Genomic DNA, 27,835 nt, shown 5'->3' on the forward strand with positions numbered 1-27,835 from the left:
AATCCGTCAAAACCAGCATGTCTTGTCTTTTTTTTTTTGGAGGGGGGCAGGGAGTGGGATCAAGAATTTCTGTGCACGCAGAGTGGCTCTCTCTAGCACAGAGGGGGTCTGTCCTCATCTGCAGTCATCAGTCTTCCATTTTATAAAATGTTTCTCGAGTACTCCTTGTTTGTTGCATTTAATAGCTGGTATAGCAGCCGAGTAAAATGCAGGTTTTGGTTTGTCTCACAAATTGAAAACAAAGAAGTACCTCATGTATGTCATTCCTCATGTGATTTCATTAGCTCTTATCCTTTATCAGACACAGCAGATGTTCAGGGGTAAACCTAACACAAAAACACATAACTCACACAAAATAATTTTTATTATCTCTGGAAGACAAACTATTTACAGCAGCGAAGTAACAAAAAGGAATACGAGCATGTGCCACTTCGTTCTGTTTGCTTGGCCTGTGGCCTCTTGAATGGCTTCTGCTGGAAATCCCATAGCTAAGGCAGCTTTGACATTTCTGTTATAATTTACTTTTTTTGTTGTTTTAACATATTTGATATGGACTTCTTCAGCAGTCCATTGTCTCTATATTGGAGGGATATTTTCTTGTACTGCATACAAGTATTTTTCAGTTTGAGGTACTGGTGGCATTTATATCCAGTTTAGCTTATGCTCCGTTCATTTGGTTTGCATTTACATGAATGTAGATGATGAGGATAATTTTGAAGACTTTTGCAATGAGAAACTCCCTTTTGTAAGGCTAACTTTTTTGAGTTCTTAGAAAATACAATTTAAACAATAGAAATATGCAAGTTTGACTGTGCCAGGACATTCTATATTAATAAACTTTTAAAATGTTACTCATTATCTTTATCTTGCCACAAATAAATTAAACGCTTTGCATGTTCCAGGGGTTTATGGAAAACTGTCAAAATGATGAGTTGTTTGATAAAATTTATAAACATTTATTCAAGTAAGTCCCACTGTAACTTTTAGATACTTTCTTGTACTTTCTTTTTATTTAAGGACTTTGACCATATGCCATTTTTAATCCTGTTACAGTTTTAAAACCTCTTAGTGTGGTCTTCAGACTTTATTTACATCCATTTAGTTTTCTGAATATTTTGCAGTAGGGGAGCTTTCTCAGGAGCACCTCTTTGACATACTTGGGCCAGTCTCAAGGTTTATTAACATTATCTCCTGAAGGAAAAGTGTCCATGCAAGAAATATTGGTTGTTCACACTGATAGATACTCATAACTTTAAAACACAGTTAATCACAGCAATGAATAAACATGTACAAGCGTTTGAGAGGCTGCAGCAGTGAAGACCTGCTCAGGCACTGAAGGATGAACAGTGGAGTAACTCCCATCCGCTCTCCTGTGTGAAAGTGTGATGTCTCCATCACTATCCTGTGAGTTACCACAGAGCTTCCCAATTGCCATGTGCTGATGCACGATAATAAAATATTTTCCCCAATTACAGGTCTCTCCGCAAGAATTTGCGGGGTTGAAGCATATCAGACCAGCGCCTCCAACTACTGCAAAGTATCTTCTTCACTGTTACTATTGTTAACCATAGAGCTTTTTTTTTTTTCTTTTTAGGTGGGTGCTCAGTTGAACCTCTACCATGACTGGGTAATGGCTGACATTGTTTTATGGCTGACCACTGGGAAGGCATCACTGGAGAAGGAGCTGAATTACATACGAAGTGGTATTTGTGAACAGCTACTGCTCTGTCGAGCTGCATGAGCCCAGGCTGACCAATAAACGGAACTGATGAACGTATCCTTTCAATAACAACTGATGCCACATAATGCAAAAGAGGTAAGGGGTTTTTGGTGACGTGACTTCTGTTTTAACTGCCAGCATATTACAAAGTCTCTGTGCATATCTTATACCAAGACACAGTATTCAGTGTGACCCTCTGCTTTTGCTAAAATTGCCACAGCTTTGAATGTTGCTTGGAGAAATAAGTACCTTTTCAAACAGGGATGCAAAAGGGGAAAAACGCTTGAAACTGTACTTGGTGCGGCATTACAGCCAGAAAGGATGCTGACCTCTGATAAGGTGGATCTTGGGAGACCGGGTAAGGAAGAGGTAAAAAATGGAGACAAATACCGTACATGCAGCACTGAATGGGTGAAACTAAGGTGGGAGGGTGAAGGTGGTGTATTTCCCTCCCAGGCTGGGTTTCACTTCACAAGAGATTTAAATGAGACACTGATCTTCCTCTATGACATGTCACCGTTGTCAATATCACGAGGAAGCAGAGGTCGCTGCTAACGACGAGCATCTCCCCTCTCCCCCGATGAGAGAGAGGGAACTGGGGCAGCGGGAGACTCGGAGGCAGCCCCAGCCCTGGGCAGGCTCTTCCACCGGGCAGCTAACGGCCTGTGGAGTGTGCTGGAGGCATGGTTCTGGGGGGCTTCGAGTCCCAGCAGGTGTTTCAAGCAATGATGATGAGCAAATTCCTCCCCCCCAGCACTGGTACTACTACAGAAGAGGCACGGAACCAGTGAGCTCACCCCACAGACAATATTTTCATGCCGCAGGTGGTGTTTCAGAGGTAAGTTTTAGGCCTAATCAGTGTGTTGAAGGTGATTTAGTGGTGAAGACACCTTTTTTTTTCCACAGGAAAAGTAGAACTGTGTGACAAATCTGTGTATATTGCTTGTAACTGCCCTCCCTTAGGTATGGTTTCATTATGTATTCTTGTTAACTGAGTGAGTTATGGCAGGGATTGAGCATGAATTTCAGTTGCTGTCGCCTCTTGTCTTCATTTCATAAAGGAGATGAAACTTTCTGTATTTTCAGAGTATTTTAGCAAGTTCCCTGCTATTATTTGGATGCCTGAATTGTTATTTGATGCCTTCATTGTGATTGGTATGTTTCTCACACCGGGTGATGTTAATATTTAATGAATTTTAGACCATCACGAAGAGAAGGTTCGATGCACACAATGATATAAGTACTCTCCTGTGGTAGTTGACACAAGAAATTATTAGGTTAGACTTTTTTTTTTTTTTTTTTCCTATGGCAGTTGCTCTAGAAGGGCTGTGGCTACATTGGAATCAGAAAAGGGAAACATAGCCACTGACTACAGATAGAGAAGCAAGAAAAAGCTAGTTTGCCAAAAGATTCAGTACATCTTTCCAATGGAAAAAACATTCGGACATGTGAAAATCTCTTCTGGAGTAGTGTGTAGTAATATGTAGCTCTACAGGCTCATCTATGTTTAAAATGCAGGGAATTGTGAAGATGACATTTCCCAGGGAAAAAAAAAAATATATATCCAGGTTACGTGCATTGTATTTCTGTACTGAGTTTGTTATGTATTCTGCACAATGTAGAGCAAATTTTGTATTCTACTTGTATTTTTAGGGAATATAAACCCCTCTTAATGGCATCTAAATTATCACATATGCCTGTGCAGCTTCAACCTGTACAGATTGAGGTTGAGAGATAAGAAAAAAGCAGGCTTTCTTTTCTCATAGAGAGGGATTTTGCTAGTCATGTCTACAGGTTTACCAGTATCAGTTTTCTATAGTCCCTATCATAGGTGCAATTTTAGCTATTCTAGGACTTTTGCTTCCTACCCTAAAAGTAGGTGACAAATTGTGTTGGAAGTGAGGTGTACATTCCTTACTTTTTAGAACAAAGATGCAGGCTTTCAGAGGTCTTAGATTTTGGGTTTTGTTCTTAAAATGAACAAGCAAATCTAATTGTCTTGCATCTTAATGGAAAGTGAAATGTATTTAAAGTAGTCCTGTACATACCAGCCTGCCATGCACCTGATTTGCCACTGCTGGAAACCTTTTTGAAATAGCAGCTCACATCCAACCCTCCCCACTTCAAAGAAAGAAAAGAAGAACGTGTATAAATCTCAAAACGTTTTTCAGCTCGTCGTCAGACTAGTTTATTTCAGTGAGTTTATTTCCCCAAATGAAACATCACGGTTTGAAGGGAAACGATTTGTAAAACAGGCTGGGGAGGCTCAATCACAGAAAAACCTCCTGCCACACGCCACAAGTGCCATCCCGTCCAGACCGTACGTGTGCGCAAAATCTCGGTTTCGGTCATGTCCGCAGCTCCTCTTGCCTGTGTGGATTATACCCGGGATAGCGAAGCGTGGACCTGCAGACGGGCAGCGCCGAGGAGGAGCCGCACCGGCTGCACGGGGAGCGACCGACCAGGGGACCCGCACGGCAGGTCAGCCTCGGGGAGGGCGTGGGGATCGCGGCCCCGGTAGCTGTCACCCCAGCCCCTCGGGGGGGGGGGGAGCCCAAACCCCCGGGCTGCCCCGACGGGGAGAGGCAGCCCCGCGGCTGGGCGGGGAGAGCCGGAGAAAAAAAAAAGCCCCTTCGAGGGGGGTGGAGGGGGCAGCGGCCCCGGGAAGCGCCCGGCTACCGGCTGCGGGAGTTCGCGCTGCGGCTGCCGCGAGAGGGGGGGGGGGGGCGGCCGGGGAGCGGAGCCCCCGCCGCGGCGTTCCCCGCGGGCAGCCTGTGTGTGTGTGTCCCCCCCCACGCCCCGCTCCTTCCCGCTCTTCCCTCCTTCCCGCTCCCGGCTCGCTGACGGCCGGCAAAACCCGCCCGCAAGCGCTGACACCAGTGGGGCGGCGGAGCCGGGGCCGAGCCCGCCGGAGGCAGCCGCCGCTCTCCGCCCCCGGTACCGGCGTTTGCGCCGCGCCGGACCTGTCCGAGGATCCACGTTTCCTCCCCTCCTACTCCTCTTTTTACCTCGTCCTCCTCTTCTTCTTTCCTTCTCGGTCGTCTCTCTTTTTCCCCCCCCCGCACCACCCGCCGAGCGGCCGCGGGCGCAGCCCCCCGACGCCGCGGCCGGCCCGGGCGGTGCTCGGCGGGGCCGGGGGAGGGAGTGGCCGGGCATCTCCCGGCAGGGAAACGGGGTCTGGGGCTGGCAGCCTGTCTGTGCGCCGGCGGGGGGGGGTGGTGGGGGGAGGGAGGCATGGGGGCCGGGGGGTGCCGGAGGAGGGACTATGGGGAGAGGAAGGTATAAGAAGGGATGCGGGCAGGGGAGGGGGGCGATGGAAAGAGGGGGTGCGGGGCCGAGGGGCAGGCGCTGACAGCCGCTTTCCCCGCACCCACAGTCCCCTCCCCTCGGTGCCGCCGTGGGGTGGGACTCCCCGGCGGGCCGCTGTCTCCCATCCCGCTCCCCACCCCCCTCACCCCCCACCCCGCTGCTGCCGGGGGTCGGTGCTGGGGCGGCCGGGCTCCACCACCCGACGGCGCGTCCCGGCCGCTGCCCCGCAGCCGGCGGCGCCCCCGGGACGATGCCCCGGCTCGGCGGGGGCTGGCCGGCGGCTCCGCGCTTCCTCGTCCCGGCCGCCGCCGTCCTCCTGAGCTCTCTGTGCCTCCCCGGGGCGCTGGCCTCCTCCCTGCTCACAGGTAAGGGGGGGTGCGGAGCGGTGGCGGGGGGGGGGGGGGGGGGCGCAGGCTGCGTGGTGCCCACCTGCCGCCGGGACCCGCCGTCGGGGCTGCGTGGCGTTCCACGGGAGCGCGTGGAGGGCGGGCGGCTGGAGGTGTAACCGCGTGGTTTGGGGCAGGTGAGCACAGAAACCGTGCTCCCCCCTCTCCCCTCCACCGTCCCCCACTTTTTTTTTTTTGTATTTTATTTTATTTTTTTTTTCCCTTCTCGTGTTCTTTTCCCACTTTCCCTCGAGGGTGATATTTTCCTGACATCTGGGGCATGGAGGGAAACGCTGAACCGATTTCTAGTGCAAGCAAGGGGCCATTAGGTTTTGAGAAGTGATTCCAACATGACACAATACCGGCTAATCAGCGCGAGGGCCATAAAGGGATTTCTAATTTGATTCCATTTGACAGTCAGCCTCTTAATTTTGACTCATTTGCCAATTGGCTGTCGTGTGTTAAAAGGATGCTTGGTTTAGGGCTCGTGCTGTACTCCTGGTCCAAGTCCTTGGAGTTTAATGGACAGCTTTCTGCTGATTTCAGTGAGCTCTGGATCTGTCGTTATAGAAGTATCCCGCTTTGCATGGAGTACTCATTATTCTCCACACGTCATCCGAGAAGAGAAAAAGCGTCCTTCTTTGCTATAACTGGGGCACAAAGAAAGTCTAGGTTTGTGCTACAATAAAAGGCCAGTCATTTCCCAGTTCCCTTTGGAATCTTAGAGAAACGCTGAACATCCTTGTCTGCTTAAAGTGGGAAAATTAAGGCAAGATCTAAAATCAAAGGCTAGGAATGAAGCAGGGGTTAAATGTGGGTGCAATGAGGACAGTTTCCAAAACCAGCTGGGGGAATTGAAATATGTCAGTATTTTAAAATTTCTATTTCTATTTCAGGATCCATTGCAAAATGTGAAAATGAAGGGGAAATTCTGCAGATACCATTTATCACAGACAACCCTTGTATAATGTGTGTTTGCCTGGTAAGTTTGGATTTCAGATAGTAAGAACATTCAGGCCTGCGCTAAAAGTAACTGCACAGAGAGGGGAATATTTCACATAATCAAATCTTGGGTGCCTCTGTTGCCTTTATGTAACACAAGGTTATCTCAGAGCTGAGCTAATGGAAAGTAATCCAATCCATGATCTGGCAATCATTTCTTTGACTTTAAAACTCTCGGGCACAAAGTTGTACACGACTTTAATATGACATTGTGAAACGGCATTTACCATGTGAATTTGGAGGGAGAACTGTTTCCACAAAGCCAGGGGTGCACACAAAAGCCTGTGCGTGTAGCTCGGCACAGAGAGTGGAAGGTTTGGAAGTGCCGCCCGCTGCTTCGGGCTCCCACGAGCGCAGCCTCGCACGCCAGCGGCTGAGGAGCTGCGCCAGGGTGCAAGGTGAGGGCTGCAACGCGACTGTACACGCTGTCGTAATAAGACAACAGTGAAAGCACGAGCGATGCTTTCATCAGAGTGTTTTGTTCCAAGGATGACACTGCCTGCCGTGCTGGGAATTCAGTGGTTAATAATGTCACTAGCTGATACACATTTTGGGGAAAAACATTCCCTTTCCTTGTAACGCTGCTTTGCTGTTAAGCATTTTTGGGAGCAATTCAGCTGAACAAGCCAAGGCTTAGGAGATACTGAAAAGCAGTTGTTCTAAATAAAACTTCCTACAATGTATTTAAAAGTAAGCCATAAACCTTAATTTGCTGTTGAATGCAAAGAAAAGTATAGACCGGAAAGCACTACGGTTTACATTTTGGAAGTTACAGAGTAGCTGCATGTACAGCATGTGCTCTACTTTAGGACTGAAATATCAAGACAACCCCTCCCCCCCTTCTATTACTGCTATTAATATTATTAGCATTAGCCAGCAGTATTATAAGCCTATAAAAGACGTAAAGAATTGTTTCAGACTGCCTTTTAGAAGGCAATATTGGCAACTGTGGGACCCTGATCTTGAGCCCCTTGAGGTCGATGTATATCGCTGCTCTGAGCTTAATAGATTTTAAGTGAGACTTAGTGATAACTTTTTAGCTAATAGTGATAAAGAATAAGTTATTGATTCTTCTGAGTAGAGGGGGATGAGGAAAGGAGGAGCATGGGATGTGGTGAGTAAAGAAATCAAAGGGAAAACAAAAAAAGAGACAAAGCTGTGTTTTATCATGGATCACCTTCCCAAATATGTCTGCCACCACTCTTGCTAATGGAAGCTGGTGTTAACCAGCGAGGAAGCAATTTATCTGTGAAGGAGCAGAAGTTCAGTCTTGGGCACCAGGGCAATAATGCATCAGGGTAAAATACTTGTATTTATAGATCTCTCTAGACCTTGGCTTTATTAAATCAATGAGCACCCTTTTAGTGCATGAACATGAAGAACTGCAAAAAACATTGGATGCAAGAACTCTAAATCTCTGTGGTTTGTAGGGCTTACTGTAGTGAAATGGCAACTGAGGGCATTTGGCTCCCTTCTATGCAAGGGGGACACTATGTTTTATTAAGAGCACAGGTGCCTCGTGAGTTACTGCAGTTACCCGCACTGGATACGCTGTTTTATTTCTGCCAAAGGATAAATGTGATCTCTGTTTCTTGAGTTGGAAGCTGGGAGATCTGGTAGAGGAGAAGGAAACCGGTCTGGAGATACTGACTTTAACGCTGTGCACTATCCCAAGCAATGACTTATTGGATGGCCCATTGCTGAAATCTTTGTTCAGGCCTGACACAAGGGAAAAGATCAATTTTGAGAGGTCTGGGGAGAGCAGAAACAAAAGAAACGATGTGGTGATTTGTGACCAGGAGGGAAGAGAGAACCAGGTTTCCTTACATCCAACTAGAAATATTGATTGTTTAATAGCGATTCAGTGAGGAACTTTCTCTGGAAGACTGATCATACTCTTCAAGGGCAAACCTGATGGATGTTCATATCCAGTGAGCAACTAAAAAGAGAGCTTAATCAGCTGTTCCAGGAAGGAAGCAATTGCTCTCCAGGAGAGGACAGAAAATTCAACAGAGGGCACTTGTGTTAAAAACACCAGTAAAACGAGTAACTGAAATATTGGATTGGACTATGGCAGGTCTCCTCTAGCAGTGATACATTTCCATGACTGCAAGCTGCCATAAATAACTGCACAAGTTACGGAAATCTGAACAGCTCTGGGAAGAAGAGGAATATCTAAGTAACTCCCTTCCAGGACTTTCCCCACCTCACAAATGAGAGGAGACAGAACTGAAATGTGGGAACCAAATCATCATGTTTGACAGAACTGACTCTGCAGGTTGTGTCCTGCGGAGCATGGGGATGCATCCCAGCAAGGGGGAAGAGGGGAGGCAGCATAAGCAAAGTGATCTCCAGCTTTCTCTTGACAGGCTAAATCAGCCGGGAGGGCAAAGCAGCAGGTAGTACTCTAAGAACAAATGTAGTAAAAACTGGAAACTCATAGGTTGAGTAAATTGCAGTAGTGCAACAAAGACTGCAGAGAGCAGATTGCAAATGCAATTCCTTACACATCCCTGAGAAGTCTTGGTAGGAAGAACCAACCCAAAAGTTGTCTTTTCTCATTGATTAGCGGAGACAGGGCAGACTGATTTTCATGATAGGAATGTGAACAGGAACAAGGCAGGTAGAGCAGAGACTGGCTTCTGGGGGTGCTGCTTTAATAAAGCTTCTAGCTCTTGTTTTAGAGTTATTGGTAACACGAACCCCTGAGTCTTGAATACAACAGGGACACTGGAGGGGATCTCCTAGACACAGCCAAGTCTAGCTACCAAGCAAGACGAGTTCATTCTTGAGCATCTGCTGTAACATGTGGAAAGAGAAATTGTGGTGATACGGGAATTCAGACTGGGGGACATGTGCTGGAGATTTTGTATATAGTACCTACTAAGTCAGTCACTTCTGAAGTATCAGTAATGCTTTTCTAATAAAAATGCACTGCGGCTGCCACAACATAACTCTGTTTTGGACTTCCCTACTTGTCAAAATGAAATGTGGTGGAGTGCACGGAACAGCACCAATGCTTGCCCTTGATATAAGGAAACAGGTAAGACCAAGAGTTTGTGTAAATGTACACTGAGCTCTGTATCCAAGAACGACCAGCTGAACAAGCCACTATGGCAAAAATCTAGAGTTCCCAAATTTGTAATTTATACGTCTCTACTTTATGGTCTTAATAATGTCCATAAAAAAGGTCATTTTTAACATCTGTGAGACAATAGTTTCAATGTGAGCTTTTACAATTGCAACACTTTAGCAATGGTATATTGCTGTCCAACTAATCATCTCTAAGCACTTAATAAACATGGATGAATTTGATCTCCAGAGAACTGGTCATTAATTACAGCTGACTGCAAGAAGTGGCAATTTTTATTCTTTTTTAGAGAAAAACATCAAAGTCAAAGAAAGACTGTGGTTTATCCACAAGGAATTTCTTGAAGGACTGTGATGAAAGCTCAGGTCTCCTAACTCCTGGTCTAACGGTTTGACTACAAAGCCATCCCTTGTCACTTCATTCACTTTCACTTTACAAGTGGATGTGGGTGGTATAGTCACAGTATGAACCCACTCATTTTCTTTTTTTTTTTTTGTCTTTCTGACAATGGGCAGGCTGCACAGATGCCAGGTTTTCAGTGTGTCTGATCTTCTGAGCTTGTTCCGAGTCATGGATGGGCAAAGGCAAATTAAAGCTGACATCGTGATCCAGAGGTTTTGAGAGCTGCGATTTATGACTTGCTGTTACTATCTGCAAAATGCTGTTAGAGCTAGTGTGCTTTGGTCTTCTGCCCACCTCCACTCTAAATATCTGTGGTTCCACATCTCTGAGGAGATGCGCTGTCTCCAGAAAGCTGCTGTGCCACCCGGATCTCCGTAGGGTTTGAGATACTGGAATGGCACAAAGCAGGCTGAAGGCAATAGAAAGTACCTGCTTTCTCGTGCATTCACCTTGTTTGGTGTTAAACACACCAGCTGGCCTCCTTAGTACTTGGAGCTAATGGGTAAAACAGAGACAGAGAAGTTGCACTGGAAAATTGTTTTTTCTTGAAGCTAGGTCATGTAAAAAGTGCCGGATGGCCTACTTGCAAAGTGCCGTGGCTGAGGATCCCATTGCAACCATGTTTATAGTGAAAGACTTTTCTGATTAACGGACGGAATATGCTCTAAGCTGCAGCAAGCTCTGTATCAGTGGAAGGTGAGCAACTGAAAGGAAATGCTGGATGTGACAGTATCAAGGACGAAGTCAACCAACTCTGAAGAAAAAAATATTGTTGTCAAGAAAAGGGAAACTATTGTTTCTGATAGTGATGTGGCCCTTGACAGTACAAAAAGAAAATATGTTAGAGAACATATGATTGTGAAATTATTTTATACTTAGTGGTCAAGAGTAAGAAAATCTCATATCCTGCTGGCTTCTGAAAATCAGAGTAGTGAAACTCTCAGTTATGAAGGTGACTGAAAAAAAGTTTGGGTTTTAAAGAACTTGTCTGAATTGGCAATGATGATTATAGGTAAAAATATATAATCTTGGTGGTATGCATAATGAAATTATATTGATTTAGTTTGAGAAATTGATTCTTTTATTCCAGTTATTAAATGCTTTAAGACTTCAAGCAATTTTAACTACACTACCTAATGCAAGAATTCTCTTCTAAAAATATTCCACATCTGTGGAAAAATTAGTTTATTTCAATCCATAGGAGCATTTCACACACCTTGTGCAGTTTGAGGAACCCGAACGTGTCATGTATGACATGGCTGAGGGTAGTGGAGGCATGAGTAAATTTCTGTTAGTAGAAACAAAACTTCATACATGTGAAAGCTTACCACATTTTGGTAAGTTTTGGACTTTTGTATATTGAGGATTTCAGAACGTTAGGGGGAAAATGCTATTAAGAGAATATTGGGGTAACTTTTGATTAGATTTCTTTTATATGGATGTTGGCATGTAAAATAGGCATGGAATATTTAAGTTCAACTCTGGTACAAGTACGGTAAATGATCAAGTGCAGCAGAGTTTTTGTTGGTACAGCTTTTTGGCTAGAAGGTATCTAAAACTCAAAATAGAAGTAGGCTCACACCTGATATTATGGCATTTGCTTTCAAGAAATATATACTTCAACATACGTGTGGAAAAGACATAAAAATGCTACAGTCCATCGGAAATAGGTGAAATGAGAACCTGTGCACAATTATAGGACAAGAACGTAAAACCACCACAGAATTAACTTAGCCTGAATTAAACTTCTGAGTGCTGAGTTTTTTGAAGGTGAGATGAGCTCAGCAGTGACAACAATGACAGGTGGTGGTGCCAGTGGTGGTGAGGAGAGCTATGTCATCTCATGCTCATTCATCATCATCTGCATGGGCCCCGAACACCTTGCCAGAAGCAAGCAGAGATCCAAGAATAACTTATCCATTGGCCATTGGCATATGTAGTTTTAAAACAAACGTACCAAAAATGCCAGCTGAAAGGGACAGATGAGAAGCCAGGAACTGCGAGGAAATAGATAAGTATACCTCAGCTAACAGTGGCCTTCGCACTGCAAGAGATTTTTTTATTTTTTTGAGAGAATGAAGGGTTTTATTTTCGGTGTGTTCTTCGTGGGGAGAAAAGGTCTTTTATTATTTTTTTATTTTTTCCAAAATACTTTAGAACAAAGTAAGTGTGTCAAGAAACAGCTGATAAAAGCCAGTAGTGATCTTGACAAACCACATCTAAACCAGTCCCATTTCCCCCACCTTTTTTCCTCCCCCCTTCCCTCATGCCTGCGCCTCAATCTTGCCAACTGCACCTGAGGAGTGGTAATCATATGTCTCAACCTTTTATCACCTAAATCCAGAACAGAAGGAAATAAATGTGAGCCAGAAAGTGTAACCAAGTGTTGGAAACCTGAGAAAAGTTTGGAGACAGGAGCTCAGGAAACTAGAAATCAGAGCTTTGCTTGGCGTAAGTTTTATTCAGCATGAAACATCATTCTGTAGTTTAAATTTCCGCTTTTAAATCCAAATGCGCAATGTAGAATTTGACCTTTTCTCATAAAAAATTTTGTTAAATTCGTCTTTATAAGACCTAGCGTTCTACCTGGCTTGAACCGACAGAGTAGTGAAAACCAAGTGCAAGCAAACCAAAAACCAGAGGAAATAACCTCAACCCTTGGTCCTCCGTGCACCCTCCCCCAAAAAACCCATCCACTCATTGCAGACTAAAGCAAGAAAGCTACTAGATTTGCTGGGTTCTTTACCTATAGCATAGCTGATTTCTGTGGCACAGTACACAAGTTGAATGCACATAGCTAGCCTGAGAGCAAGTGTTTGACACATGTTCAGTGAAGATGGCAGTGTTTTAGTACATCAGGATTCAATTGTTGTTGCGTCAAGGTATAATGTGGCCCAGATGACTTTTAGTGGAGTAGTGCATATTAAAAAAAAAATTAAAATCATCAAACAATTCTTTCATACCTATTTTATTTAATTTATTTTCAATAGTTTACATACATCAACTGCAGAATCTACTAAGACTGCATCTTCTTTCAATTTAAATATTCTTGGTCTTTATTACTGTACAATATAATCAGCTTTCTCTTCACCCGCAAAAATAACAGAGACACAAAAAGCCTATGATACAGTAGTGTACTGGTAGTTTTCACCCCCATATTACTCCAAAAGAGAATGTTGTTTTGATCGGTGTATGAAGGGTTCCTGGAGCACAAACATGCTCTGACATGACGAAAGCTTTATTAGTTTTTATCCAATTTAAAAAAGATACAGATGTATATGCCATCTCTTAAATGAAAAACAAAAAAACAACACCCCACACCCCAGAAACAAACCCTGAAAACAAAAACCAGTCATAACTCTGTGTCTGGTGCAGCTGGATGTCCCATATGTGCTTTGTCATGGAGACCAAAGAACAATGTGCATATATATATATTTTTACATATATATATTTTTGTATATATGTTAAAATATATATATATATATGTATGAAGATGGTTTTGCAAGTGAGAAGAGAATGAAATCTAGAGCCCAGAGCTGGTTAATTACCTGTTGTGGAGGTGATTGCTTTGGTTGATAGGCTCTCCTGAAGGATAATTCAGGTAGGTTCAATTGTATTTGTTCATAATTCATGCAACGCCTGTAAGACAAGACTTTGGCCTGTCTGAGAATGAAGCACATACTATCTATGGTAGAAGATGGTTACTCTAGCTTGATCCCCTAAGTTTCCAACAACAGTGCTGAGGCAATGTTCAGGTCAGTTCAGTCACATATACGTGTATGGCCACCCTGGCCAAGTAGTACCACGTGCAACAGCTCATTTAATTTTCGCCTCTGAGGAGTGAGTACGGATTGTATAACTGGGTGTTGTGTCTGTGCCATCTGTGGACCTTTTGAAGTCCATGTTCTGCACTTTGCTTCAGATCCCAGAGCTGCCTCAGAGTGTGGCACATCCCTATGCAGGTATGTTTGCCTTCAGTTCGCTATGCTTTATTGTCACATTGAGTTTGGAGACGTGGTGCACAGTCGTATGTGACAGCTTATGATGAAGCCTTTATGGAAATCTGCAGGCTTGAAGAAGCTATTTCATGTCGTTCTCAGACCACTTGCACATTTCTAACACAGAGTCCGCTGCATTGAGCAAACATACATATGCACACAGTGCTGAACTGATTATAGGTCTTGGCAAAACCCTCCTGGAAGAGAGCTGGTGATATGTCACTGCAACAATGATGAAGATCCAATCCATCACGTATGGAAATGAGATTCTCCTTGGCATAATTAAAGGATCAGAGAACTCAAATACAAAAGAACATCTTTAAAATGTATAAATAATATGTGGAAAAATATGAAGGGCACAAAAATGCCATAAACTAAATGGAAAAAACGTAATGTAAGTTGCAAATGTCTTTTGACTGCGTCTACAATAAGTGCAGAATGGATCAGTCTAAGTTAAGGCACTTTTTTATTGCCAATAAGAAAAACATTATTAAAGAGCTGGTCCAATATCAAAATGGCATTTTAAAAGCATACGGTTACCTGTATATAGTTTTTATTAGCTTTCAAGTTTCTTCCATTGAGTTGTTAACGGTCTTTTTGAGAATTATGGTCTTGTGAATGGCTCACAGTGTCAGTACTTCTCCTGTACTGCTTTGTGCTGCTATACAAAAATAGATATTTTTTTGCCCACCAAATATCTGGTTTTATTTCCCCATTATGTTTTACCAGAAATTTTTGAGGGAAGAAAAATATTAAGCAACAACCAGAAAATCAAATGAAAATGCAGCCTTTTTATATTGAACTTACCGTCAAATAAAAGGCCATTGTGAAGAAAAAACAGTATTGTATAAAAGCTTTTACCTGTAATACTACTATTAAAATGACTATCATACCGGTACGTGCTCATATTATACCTAATAACTGCTGTAATTACTTCCTCTGAGGCCTCTTGGCCTCTTCATCTTATGCATTAAGCTGCAGCTAAAAAGTTCCTAGCCTGACCGTTTGTCCGACTGAGCCCTGTGCAGTGTTTCACATCCAGCTGAATCAAGTGCTGAGCTCTGAGTCCAAGTACAGTGTGGACCCCATCCCTTGTCATCTCCAGGAGCTGACCTTGTGTGCTGAGACCCGGATTTCATATATTTCTTTTCTGCCTCTCCCATTTATTTATTAGACCTTTTTCATGCCTTCCCACCCTCCTTTCCCCTCCCACCCCCCCCGCCCCGTGTCTGGAATCCACTTGCTCTCTGCAGTGGTCTAAAATGGGCTGTTAAACTAGGACTGTGTGCCACCACTTCACTGAAAAGATAACATGCTTCCATGCATCATCTGTGATTTGCATCCTCTTTACATGTTTCCTCATCCATTCTACACATCAGCCTCCTGGATGGAGGTTTCATTTTCTGCATTGTATCTTAGATTTTTCAGAGAGGGAAGCATTGTATGTTTGTGCTGTAAAGTGCTGTGGCAAGAGGCAGTACTATGAAATAGCATTAGAGTTGAAGATCTATTTGCTCTTGTGAGCACAAAGGACAGAAACGTGATAAAATGCCATTTAGAAAAATGATGCAAAGGATGTTTTCCCTGACAAATCAAGGCCCCAGGTTTTTTTTTGAGTCCCTGTTTTAAGTAAACCCTTTCACAAAGCTTCACAAAGCTTCAGTGTTAAAGATTGAATCAGTTCATCTTTAACTCTGCCTTAGAGCTATGCTTATATGGTTACGCTGCATTTTGCTCCGGAGCATGTCTAGCTCACACAGGGCATCTGCAGTCGGTTGCACGGTAGCGATGCTGCTTTATGTATGTGTAAACCCCAACCTGCAGTGTTAAAACTTCCTGTAAATCAGATATTTAGTGCAAATTCCTCAATCACATAGATATTTCTGTTTCAGTTTTAAATTTCTCTGTGCCAAACACTGGGTTGGCTTCAATGTCCAGAGCTGTGCCAGACTTGGGAAGTTGAAGACTTCCCACCAAAAACCAGGTATTGCTCAGCCCTGGGCTGCTAAGGTGCTCAGCGCAACTCCAGGCTCCGCTGCTGGCCACAGGGCCAGCTGCCCCACTCTCCAGATGGCCACGGTATGGCTCACCTCCTCTTTTGGAGCTAAAGATCTTGCTTGAGGCATGGAAGTAGCAGCTCCGCGCTCCTTACCTGGGGGGACACAAGCCAATGTATCATAGAGCCCTGGCCAGGAAAATCAGATTTCTGACAGCTGACAGGCTAAAAGTTGTGTGTTTTGGGTTTTGTTTTCTTGTTTTGTTTGGTTTTGGTTTTTGTTTTGTTTTGGTTTTTTTTTTAAGATGTTCCTGATATCTTTATATTCAATTATATTAAGTGGCTTTAATGGGAATTGGATCTTTCCCAAGGTTTGGAACCATCAAAATGTATTCTCATGGCCAGCTAGAGTCATACATTTGCATCTGTTTCTCTGGTTTGTCTTATGGTTTATTAGTGGCTGAAGAATAGCAGACCTTGATTGTCCTGAGGTTGTCTCCTCCTCCTTTTTTTTCTGTCTGGGTGGTGATATGCAGTTGAGGCATGGTTTGGGAGAGATGGGGAAGAGCTGATAAATGACTGCTCTAAGGCTACATAGTGTTTATGATCTGGTTGTGCCAGTTAGTGAAACACCTCCAGGTTGTGCTGCTTGGAAATCATTGTGGTAGGAAGGAGCCAGGCAGGGTGGCTGGGTTTAAGATAAGGCTATTAGCTGGAGGATTGCCTGTGGGACCTAAACCACTGATAAGAGCAGCAGGCTCTCCTACTACAGGGGGACTGTTGATCATTTGCTTGTGACAGAGAATATTTTTTTTTTTCTGTATATGGCAGTGCACAGCTCATTATTTTCATATTTACCTATTTCCCTTTGCTCCCCACCCGAATACTTAGTTCTGGGGAGAGCTGGGCTGGTTAACTGGGTTAGGTGGATTGGTGATTTAATCTGGCAAATGCTTTTGATTAAAATAAATGAATAAAATTATGTTGGCAGGCAGAATGCTAAGCATGCAAGCTTTTTAGCCTGTAAACCAAAGGTTGGTGGATGGATTGTTTGTAAAAGCATTGGATAAAAACTGCTGGACAATTAAAATCATTATACATTAAAATGTTGATGGTGTGGCAGTGTAAGAAACCTTTTGAACAGATACATGCTTGAGGCATAGTTTGTCTGTGATCTAAATGCATTAAGCATTTCTGGAGAAACTTGCTGATGTGGACATTTAAGATGCAGCATCTTGCACTGATACTGAACCAGAGCTTGTTTGAGATGAAAAGGTGAGGGAAACAGAAGAAGTGTGCAATCTGTGTAGCTTCTGGAAAAATGTCTGTATATGTCCGATTTAACTTGGCAAGGTTTCCAATCCTCAAGCAAAAACTATTTGACCCAAAAATCAATCTGAAGTGAAAATTTTAAAAATATCTATAACTCTAGGCCATGATAGTAAGAAATTTGAGCGGTTTTATGTACTTGTTGTTACATGAAGGGTACATATTTGGTGCCTAAAACCATCATTAATATAATGATTTTAGTATAAAATTATTATCTTTGTTATCATCAGATTTCTTGGCATAATTAAACCGGTCCACATATGGTAACATAGAAAGGTGGGAGCCAGAAAAGGAAAAATCAAGCAAATCACCTACAACAAAAGGGAGGTTTGCTGGAAGGCAGCATTCTGGAGAGATGAGCAGGCAGCTCCAGGCTGTTCGCTGGGCATTACCTCTTACTTACAAGATGGCATAAAAACTACTGGTGAAACAGAGCTTTAGTTGAGAGGATGTGGATGTGATGTGACTCCAGGACAGCTATGTATGTCTCTGGAACCAGAGGTCTAAAAGGATTTTAAGCATCTTCTGGAGACTTAATGTTACTATGGTGTGTTTGTGGACAACTTGTCACTGTGGCCATAAGGTACTGTTATCACCAAAGTATTTAGGTTAACCCACTGAGTAGCGCTCAGGTTGGGCTGTTGGCCCAAGCAACCCATGCTAACTGTCTTGTCTCCTCCACGGAGAGGGCAACTCAGAACAGGGATTTCTTACAGCTGACATGCTAAGCAGGGAGCTGACAGGAGCTGCTGAGTACGAGGCCTTACCCTAAACCCCTCTTTTTGTTCTGGAGCCAAGTACCCCATGCTGTGCCATTCAAGGGTCACTGCTCTGACCTGGGTGACAGGAGCACCTCCTCTTATGTCATACAGCTTAGTAGTTGGAGGCTGTGGGAGAAAAGCAGTTTATTGTCAATTATATCAAGAGTCATTGATGCAGAGATTAGTGATCTCATCTTGGCCAGGAAATTTCCCGCTCTTCTCTAGGTTAGAGAAGTGCATTTCAATTGCCCATGTAAAATGCAGCAGTGTGGACAGGCTGGATGAAACATTGTTCCTCTTCCAACCCAGCGTGGACTGTGACTTGGCAATGAGGGCTTTCTCTAATTGCAGAGGAAAGTACAGTTAATAAAAAATTAAGTTTCCGAGACCTCAAGTGGATAGTTTTTCATTTTCTTCGGTTCAGCCCTGGGTTCTCATTTTTACATGGCACTTGGGTCTCTCATCATGAAGAGCCCTTCTTATGCTAAAGGCGTGAAACCTTTGGGTTTCAGACCATCTTTCCGTCTGCCCTGTGTTTTCCCCCAGCTGCCTGGGTAGTAGTGTTGCTGCCCGAGTTCTTGCTCTTCAAAGAGAACAGTGCTGTCCCACACAATGAAATCATCTCTGGCTGCCTCGCAAGCACTGTGGACTTCGAGCCAGGCGTAATCTCTTTCCTGACATTTGAATCTCATTAATTGGGTTAACAAGATGATATCTGCACTCCATACTTATGTAAATATAACCTGCTAGCAAAGATCTTAATGGCACCTGATATATCACACTGCCTTTATATCTATCAAGAGGTACCACTGTCGGACTCACTTCCAAAAGCAGGTTGTGTTCTTGGTCCCATGGGTCCCTTTATAAGCCGTAAGAAATGCTGGTGGTCAAGGCCAGCCGTTCAGATGTCTTTAAAGTGTCCCACTGGTGACCGAAAATCACTTTGTCAAGATGACAAATGGCTTGCACATACCCTGTTCACCTTAGAGCTTCACTCTAATGTCAGCTCCATTTACTTGTCAGAAACAGGTATTTTTTTTACTTCCAGCAGTGCAAGTGGGGCAGGGAAAAGGAAGGAGTGAAGGCAACACACGCGGTGGAAAAATCTGCTTGTATGGCTTCTATTCAATGTATTATTATAGTTGAGATTCACAAGCTTCGGACATACCAGAATCTGTTTGTTTGTACATGTGCAAAACAGAAAGAAGGGAATTTGCTTTTCAGAAGTGAGAACTGTCCCTGCAGGGCTATGATTATGCAAAAACATGTTTTAACCACTGGATTTTTCAAGCAGAAAGTGGTTGTGCAATATTAGTTTCTTATTTTGGACAGCAAACTTCTTTCCAGAGCAACATTTAAAAATAACTGTTTAATTAACTGGGTCTACCCAGTACATAGGGCATTGTGCATGTGTCTGCGCTGAAGAGCTCGGCTCAAACCTCTGAACTCGCGTGGGTGGTTTCATTGACTGCAATGGTATTGTCATGTGGCTAAGTGATCACTGCTGTGAATGAGGGCTGCTACATCTCACCCAAAAGCAGTGAGGGCCAGGCCACAAAATACGGTCGAAGTCAGCTCAAGGACTGTGAAAATGACTTTGACAGCTCTGGCTTCTATTTCCCTCTCAATGACTTCCATATCGCTTTTGCTTAATTCACAAGTCAAAATACGCCTTTTCTCCTAGTAGCTACAGCTTTGGCTGAAGTTTTGAAAGTCACAGTCTAACTTAATTTGGCAGTGCAGTTGATCACAACAACAGAGAGGTTATTCCACCTTCCTCCTTCGCCTCTGATGGAAGCTTTGCATCCATCAGAAGTTTGAGTAGGTATGAAGTAGAAACACATAGAAATGAGATGTGTCAAATAAAGCATCATAGTGGCATAAGTTTTTCTGGCTAACTTCTCCCGTGGCCTTGAGCCTTGTCTTCCTGGCGCCAAGTGATGAAGCCCACTTGAGGATGACTGCTGCCACGAGCTGTCTATGAGTTAGGATTCCTGGCTGCCCCTCTGAGATTTTACTAGCGCAGAACAGTTGCAGCAAAGAGGAGTTGAGCCCCTGTGAGCTGAAGGCAACATTAAAAGACCATGAAAGTTCTTGACCCCTTCAAGGAGTCCTGCCTGAAATGCTCTTGGTCCTTGTCTTCTCCTGCTCTTCTCTATACAGACTGACAAGCAGGGGGCTACCCCTTCTCTCTGCAGACTGCCGTGAATAACCTCCTCTTTTTTTCTACTACCACTGTGTAGCACAGGCAAGATCATGTAAGAAAACAAATGCGGGGTCAGCGCTCAGTTTTCTTGCAAGTTCATTAAAACAGCGGTGTCTGGAGGCCTCTTGCCTAAATAATTTTATAATAGAAAACAGACTCTTGTTGCTTTCTTTTGGGCTACTATTTTTATTTGGTTGTTGTTCCTCAAGCGTTTTGGTCCTATTTCAAAACTTGCTTCAATTAAATGAAGAGGGGTTATTTTGGTGCTTTCCAGTTTAAAAGCTGTGCTGCTACTGCAAAACTTCTAGGAGTCCTCTGGTTTATGAAGCTGGGATTGACAGGGATTCTCCTGACAACATAACACTAAAAACCGATGTGTAGATTAAAAATTTGGAAGAAAAGAAAAATCCCTCCCCATTCCCTCCCCCAGCCGACATCTCCTGTTGCTGCTTCTGGCATGCATCACATCTTTGAGGATACAGTATCATGAGAAAACTGTCACTTGGTGATGTATTAGGGTAATATATCATGAGAGCATCGTTTCTTTAGAGGATATGGGCAGTAAAAGACATGATTCTGGCCAGACAGAGCAGCAGGGGACCTTGCTTTTTTTTCTTCCCTTTTCTTTAATCTAGCCCTGTTTTTGTGTTGTACAGAAGTGAGTTTCTTCATGGGATATGACTTGTTGCAGAGTAAGTTAGGAGGCCCATTGGGCTTTTTAAACTCTTTAAGAAGTACATGGCCTCAAGGGCTGCTTTGTTCAAAGTTTTTAGAATCGGCTGAAGTACAAAACTAGAGCATTTGCCACTGCCTAAGTCTCCAGCGTAAGGGTCGAATAAGCAGACTTCAGACAGTGAAGGCAATAAAGATGCAGTGACAAGTAACTATTGTTTGGATAATATATTCGTAGATTTATCCCATCAAAATGTGATTAAATGATACTTATAAAAAAACCCCAAGCAAGCAGTCAATGCATCTCTTTTAAATAAATGTCCAGTGAAGGTTTAATTCACAGCAGTAGAAGAAAAATTACGATCAGTCAATATTCAGTCTGTAATAGAAGATATAGTTATCTTCTATTACAAAAATAGGAATTTTGAACTGATGGACTTAGATTTTGATTTATTTTTTTCTTTTTTGTTTGTTTTCATGGTTTTGTATTTCTCTCATTGCCAATATCTGCTGGAAAAATAAGCTGAACACAGTGTATAGGACCAGGATGGCAGTAGTTAAGAAATAAAAGTAGAGTATTGTTATCTTTTGATGGGACTAATTTCTGGGATGGGACAGAACATGACACCGTGGCTTGACCTAAAATTTGTTGAATTCAAATGATTTAATAATTTGTTTTAAACCTTTGGCACAATCTGCTTTACCCTCTACGAAATCAGCTTGATAATTCATCAGTGCCATCTTCAATAATGATTTGGGCTAGAATTTACTTAAGAGTGTTTTCAGACCAATTTGGCTGAGGGATAATATGGGCAAGCTTCTCCTTCTCCAAGCGATCGTACGGCCCTTAAGGGGGGTCAGAAGAGCAGGGTACTCCAGGAGCTAATACAGCCAGGGTAGCAATGCTGTTCCCCATTTGCTGACTTCAGGTCTGTATGGGTGGCCTCTGCATCAAGCTTAGGTAGTGGGAGATTTTATGGCCCTCAGCTGCCCATCACTTCTCTGGGAGAATGAATTCTGCTCCATCAGCTTCAGTCAGGGTAAACCAGGCTAGGCAGGACCACACTTTCAAGATCACTCATTTAGCTCACAACGAGTTGGGCAGTAATCATCCGAAAAGTTTTGCTGGCTGATCTGAATGCCTGGGAGCATCCAGCAGTGGGTGGGTCATAAGATCCTAGAGTTGGGTCAGTGAGCTGTAACCTCTTCCAGCAGCATGGGTACAGGTTTGACCCCTGAACTTCAAATCAACAGGTATTGCCTGCGATTACTGTTTTCTTAGATATTGGCATCGGATCTAGGTGACTGATAATTAATATATGAATTCTTTATTGACAAAGTAGAAAAGCCATTAATTTGGTTTTTGTTTCTTTAAAAACACATTTAAAATTCATGGAAAAAGATGTGAATTTTAAATGCATGCATCTGGTGAAATGCAAAGATGTGGTCTCCCTCAAGAAGCCCAGTGCAGACCCCTTCCCTCAAACCTGGCTCCTGCATTACAATAGGTTGTTTTTCAGACTACAGTGTGAACTGTTGGGAACCTGAGAAGACCGTGTCTCTTATTGCTTATTCTCACTGACTTAGTCTGCAGTTATGATCATTTTGTCTGGCTGTGTCTACTTTGTTGATAAGCTCACTGGAGCAGGGATGCATCTTGCTCCTTGCATGTGCTCATACAATGTTGGATGTAATGGGACTCTGATCCCAGCTGCAGCCTTAGCACTTGCATTAATGCAAACAAATGTAAGAGGAAGAAAGCGCTTTCTTTTCACCACATCGTAGTGTAGTGAGCTGCTGTCAGGGAGTGTTGGGATTGCAGCAGGCCACCAAGGTCACTTTCCTCATGCTGATGAACATCATTAAGCACAGTGAAAAAAATTCTTAAAAATCTGTTCAGTCTATAAGGGATTGTGAGTGATGTGTCCTGAATGACTTGCACATACTCATGTCTTCCTCACAGCAGTGGGGAATACCCGTTTGCTGTGAAATTCGGTGTCATCTTTCAGCAGGGCCTTTGTTTTAATCATCTTTCCTAGGGAGCGGGGAGAGTTTGAATTATGACAGGGGTGGTGGATGCTGGCTGAGCACCACTGCAGGGAATGCTGCAGCCTCCTCCCTGCTCGCCCTCAGAGAGGGCAGATAAGCTAAAGAGATTACAGGGATGAGGGGATAAATCGGAGGCTACCGAGTACTCTGCTCAAAAAAGGACAGAGAGGGTCTGTGGACTGAACTGGTGTATTTTGTTCCTCGCAAAATACTGACATTTGCATCTAATGCAATTCATGCTGAAATCACAGCCGTGTTGTGCCATGGGCAAGGGCAAGGACCTAATGCTGAAAGTACAGAAGCATATGTTTGGCGTCACTCCTGTGAGTTGTGCCATTGAAATTGAAGACATGCTTAAAATAACAAGACTCTTCTCTCTGTGGGGTGAAGCATGTGCCTTGGTGTTTGTAGGTTTGTGTGGATAAACAGAGAGAACTGTATCAGTTTGCAGAGAACAGGCATTGTTTCATAGGGAAATATTTTTTCCGCCTTGAATTTAAAAACTTACTTAGTATGCTAAACCATTTTTGTTATTATAACGACAAAATTTGTTTTTACAAGAAAAAAAAGCAAAAAAAACCCCAAACCAATTAATTGGAGGGGAACAAGGGTAATGGAGACCTTTTTCTTGTCTCCCTTGACAGTGGTTCAAAATGTCTGCAAACATCTCTCCTTGGGGAGTGGTATCTCCTCCCTGAAGCCAGGTTGTGCAGCTCTTGCTCAGGCAAAGAAATGCTCATGGGAGACAGCAGCCCCACAGTATTAGCAGGGATTGCTTGCTTGCATTAACTCCGCCAATTAAAGGGAAGTTTGTAAGTCAGACCCAAGACAGCGAGTTCCAGGCAGGAGTGCCAAAGGAGCAAGGGTAGTATTTTCAGAAAACGCCTCAGGATTTGTCTAGACCAAGAGTTACGCACGTGCCCAAGCCTGTTCTTGAGTTCAGGTTGGCCCAACGTGGGGGTTGTCTGCACGTAAGCGGAGGTGCAGGCACACGCCTGGGAGCCTGGTGCTCCCCGAGGGACAGAGCCTGTGGCCAGTGCTGCCCCAAACCTTTGCTCCCGTGGCCTCTGCGGACCGAGCGCAGCTCCATTCACGGAGATGTTGCCTGTGTGACTTGAGTGCACTTCTTTCGTTAATTTTAAATGGATTTTTTCTCTTCCTAAGGTCATATGTGCATATTTGAAAGCTGCATCCCAAATTCCCCGGGGGTGACTTTTGCCATTGTTTGAAAATTGTTATTGTTCAGATGGATGATCCTGGCAGACACGTAAGGACACTCTCAACCACTTGGTGAGGAGTCCTATCAGAGTCACTAGTGGGACTGTGATGAATAATGGTAAAAAATTAATCCTGTCAGGATTAGCTGTTAATGGTAGTTCATATTTCTACCGAATCTGTCTCTGTTGCTTTTAATATTTTTCTCTCCACAATCTTTTTTGGTTAAATGAAAGTGTAAGCAACATTTTTCCTATTCAATATAAAAAGTTAATAACCTCAGGATATCAGAAATGCAATGTGAGCCTTCCAAAAGCATTTTCAATACATAAATAGCGGGGGGGGGGGGGGGGGGGGGAAGAAGAAAAACCCTAGACTCTCACCATGGAAATCTATCCCCCTGAGAATCTGCATCTGCAAGGTCTTCAGCAGTCAGCTGTGACAGCACAACAGTGGGCTCGGGGTACCGCTGGTGGAGGCACTCCTTGGTACAGCCCTGAAGAAATGAAGCAGACTCCTGATATTTTTTTTTTTTTTTTTTTCTCCTCTTCCAAGCCAACTCCAGGTTGAAAAGGGCCATATTCCTGGTGGCTGCTGTGAGCCGGCAGGAGCCCAGTGGGGAACCCTGTAGAAAGTTGGCTGCGGCTTCCAAGCTGTGGTTTGGCACACGTCATCTCCAAGACCTCTGCCAAATATTCAGATTTCTTTTTAGTGGTCGTTGTTTTTTTTTTGGTTTTTTTTTTTTTTTTTTTTTGGTTTTTTGTTTTTTTGTTTTGTTTTGTTTTGTTTTTCATGTTGGCATTCTGTTTAAATATACCACATGAGTTTCAGGCTGTTAGTTTGATATACTTTCTCCCCAGAATAGGCTATTTTGTGTGGAGTCCTTTGATGGATTGTAAAAATACGAAGTGTATGTAGAAGGTGAACAAATTGTGTTGAGAGGAGGTTGTAGTAAAGGTAACATGAAGCAGTAACACTGGTATTAGGTCTGGTTACTGTATCTCTCCCGTATGGGAATTTGACATCACCTTTGTGTGCCATGTTAAAGAGACCTTTCGTTCCCACTGACATGGGAAGAGGAGAGGAATGTGGGCACCCAGCAAAACTTTCTGAACTTTTCCCAAACACATTAAAACATGAATTCTCCAGCAGTTTGTCTCAGCGAGTGCAGGAGAGGAGTCTGGGGTGATCCTCTCGCACTTCCCTAAATTATCCTTTCTGAGGGAGTCTGAGATTCTAGCACACACCCTTTGCCGAGCTGAGCGCTGACTGGGGAGTTGTGTTAGCTGTGGCAGCATTGTTTTGGATCAGCCTGACCTCTTTTAAAAAAATACGTATTTTTCCAACACTAATAAAAACTTTAACTGAGGTTCTCTCCCTTTCTGTGTGTGTGCCTGAGCACTAAATTAAAAAAAAAAAAATAAAAATCCCAGATGTGAATCTATAAACCATCTGTTTAAAATAACTATTTTGCAGGACTATAATTAAAAGTTATTTATTATGAATCTTGGGATCCTATTATGGATTTGACTGACTCCCAGGTTTCTGATTTAGCAAACGGTTTATGTATTTATGAGCCATGTGTCTCTTCCGCACTTCTCAGTGCCAGAGTGCATGTCCTTTAAAAAAAAGGAAAAAGAAATCCCCTACCCTACCATAACTGTTGGCTTCTGAATGTTGCCGTCTAAGAAGTTTTCTCTTAAGAACAGCAAAAATCAAAGTATCTGAGAGCTTTCAACAACTCCAGAGACACTGTTGACAACACAGATGGAGGTTTGGTAATACAGCTCTCCTGCATGCAGCTACTTAGCAAGTTTTTAAGTGTATGGCTGGGACAAGTAATGAAATGTCATGATTACTGGGGGTAGGAGGGGACATATTTGGAAGGAAAGGATTTCTTACTAAAGTCCATTTGCTCTCACCCTCAGCTTCGCCCTTGTGAAATGGGAGGGAAAGAGGCAGCAAAATTAAAACAAGCAGATGGACAGTAGACATTAAGAGCAGTGCTTTGGGTGACAGGGTGAAGGAAAAGAAAAAAAGCTCCTGATGACAATTGCTCTTTGTTTTATCTTTGTACTTTTACACCCAGTGGGCCTAGGAGATCTGCACTGGATAATGCCTGACTGCAATAGACTAAACAATGATTTACCAGACCTGGTTTATCTGCTGCTGTCCTATGATTGATCAGCATGGTACATTAACCCTTTCCTCCACATCTGCTGGCCTAGTTTTCCACAAGATGCAGCATTAAAATAAAACAACAGGATTTTTGGAAAGAATTTGGGGATTAAATCTGGTCCTAGAAGCAGCAAGAGGCACTTGGATGTGCTTCCCTGGAGCTATGCTCATCTCTTCATAGTACAAGAGGGATTTTGCTGTGAAGGCTATGGCAGGGCAGTATGGTGCAATTGTGGCTCCTCCTGTATGTTTATTCAGCAAAGTGCCCCAAAAGGAGCAGTGTGGGCTGCAGCCCTGAGTGATGCTGTACCTCACACCCTGGAAGAGCAGCCCAGCCCCGATGGGTGGCACCTGGAACAGCCACTTTTGGAGCCATCTGGGGCTTGCCTATAACACCAGCTAGAGAGGAAGAATATCAGCTTTGCAAATCCCACCCTGCTGAATTGCTTAGCTGTCCTTCTTGTGCTGGCAAAGATTGGCTCTATTTACCTGGGATACATAGACCTGGCCCTGCAGGCAGAAGGATGAAGCTTCTCCTCCAAGGGACAGAGCTGATCTTGGTCTTTCCTTAGGAAAAAAAAAAAAAAAAAAAAAAAAAAAAAAAAAAAAAAAAAAAAAAAAGGTGTGTGTGGTGTGAGTGTGACACCTCCTGCCCACCTTTTAGCATCATGCTGTAACAACTCACCTTTGAGATGGTGGTCCAGGTTCAGTGCCTTCCATGTCCAGGGACAATTCGAAGAGTCATCTCCCACTTTACCCACAAGCATCCTTACTATCAGGACTGGTGGTTTAATGGGAGCATGAGGAACAAGCCCCTCTTTTGCTGAAGCTGGACCACTGAGCAGCAAGCAGTTCAAGTTCTACTGGGATAGAGAAAGGATATGCGAATCTGTAGCCAACTGCTTAAGTCACCCTCCAAGGAGGAAGGACCCTTCTGTTCCCATCCCTGCACCATGGGCCTCTATGTTCTTTATGTGGAACAACCACTTAATGTAAAACAGCCCTTGGCACCAGGACATGAACTCCAAAATCTTCCCTCTCGGAAAACCTTCTAGCTGCTAGGATGTATAGCCTGGCTCAGTTTTGCTTTCTCTTTCCAGTTACTTCCATCCTCTCCTGTAATGCAGGTCCCAAGTTTGGGGTTGAGCCACCAGCATTGCTGGTGATACGGGATGAAGGGTAAGATCCAAATTTGGCTGCCCTCCTGGGTTGGCTCAATGGTACCAAACTCGTCCTTGGCAGAAAAGATTTCTGATTTAAGTGATGTGGGACAAACAGGAGGCTTTTACTTAGAAACAGTAACTAGCAAGTATCTCCTGTTTGAAATACATGGGTTGGGGTCATCCTTAGGAGCATTTTGCATCACCAACAAGAAGTACCTTGTCAGGATGTACCTGAGGGCAGAGGGAGGCAGCTGGTGCTCAGGGAAGAGTGAGAGAAGATGCTGGGGAAGCTGGGCTGTATGAGACATCTGCCCCAGGAGTCCCTTGGGGAACCAGGGAACAAAAAATGCAGAGCTGT

The 27,835-nt window shown here is 43.6% G+C and overlaps 1 protein-coding gene across 4 annotated transcripts in view; it reads left to right on the top strand.

The window, feature by feature from the left end:
- Nucleotides 1-2,235: 2,235 nt before the first annotated feature.
- Nucleotides 2,236-27,835, top strand: part of BMPER (BMP binding endothelial regulator) — a 153,116-nt gene continuing 127,516 nt past the window's right edge. For 3 of the 4 annotated variants that reach the window (XM_032988841.2, XM_032988842.2, XM_042806440.1), the window contains exons 1-3: nt 2,236-2,558; nt 4,081-4,201; nt 6,312-6,397. In XM_032988841.2, coding sequence (XP_032844732.1) covers nt 2,301-2,558; nt 4,081-4,201; nt 6,312-6,397 — 465 coding nt within the window. In that variant the 5' untranslated portion in view covers nt 2,236-2,300. Of the gene's footprint in view, nt 2,559-4,080; nt 4,202-5,001; nt 5,395-6,311; nt 6,398-27,835 lie in introns of those variants that run through there. The other variant, XM_042806437.1, reaches the window with a different exon arrangement.

Source organism: Tyto alba, unplaced genomic scaffold (genome assembly GCF_018691265.1).
Source record: "Tyto alba isolate M040663 unplaced genomic scaffold, T.alba_DEE_v4.0 Super-Scaffold_46, whole genome shotgun sequence".
Classification (NCBI taxonomy): domain Eukaryota; kingdom Metazoa; phylum Chordata; class Aves; order Strigiformes; family Tytonidae; genus Tyto; species Tyto alba.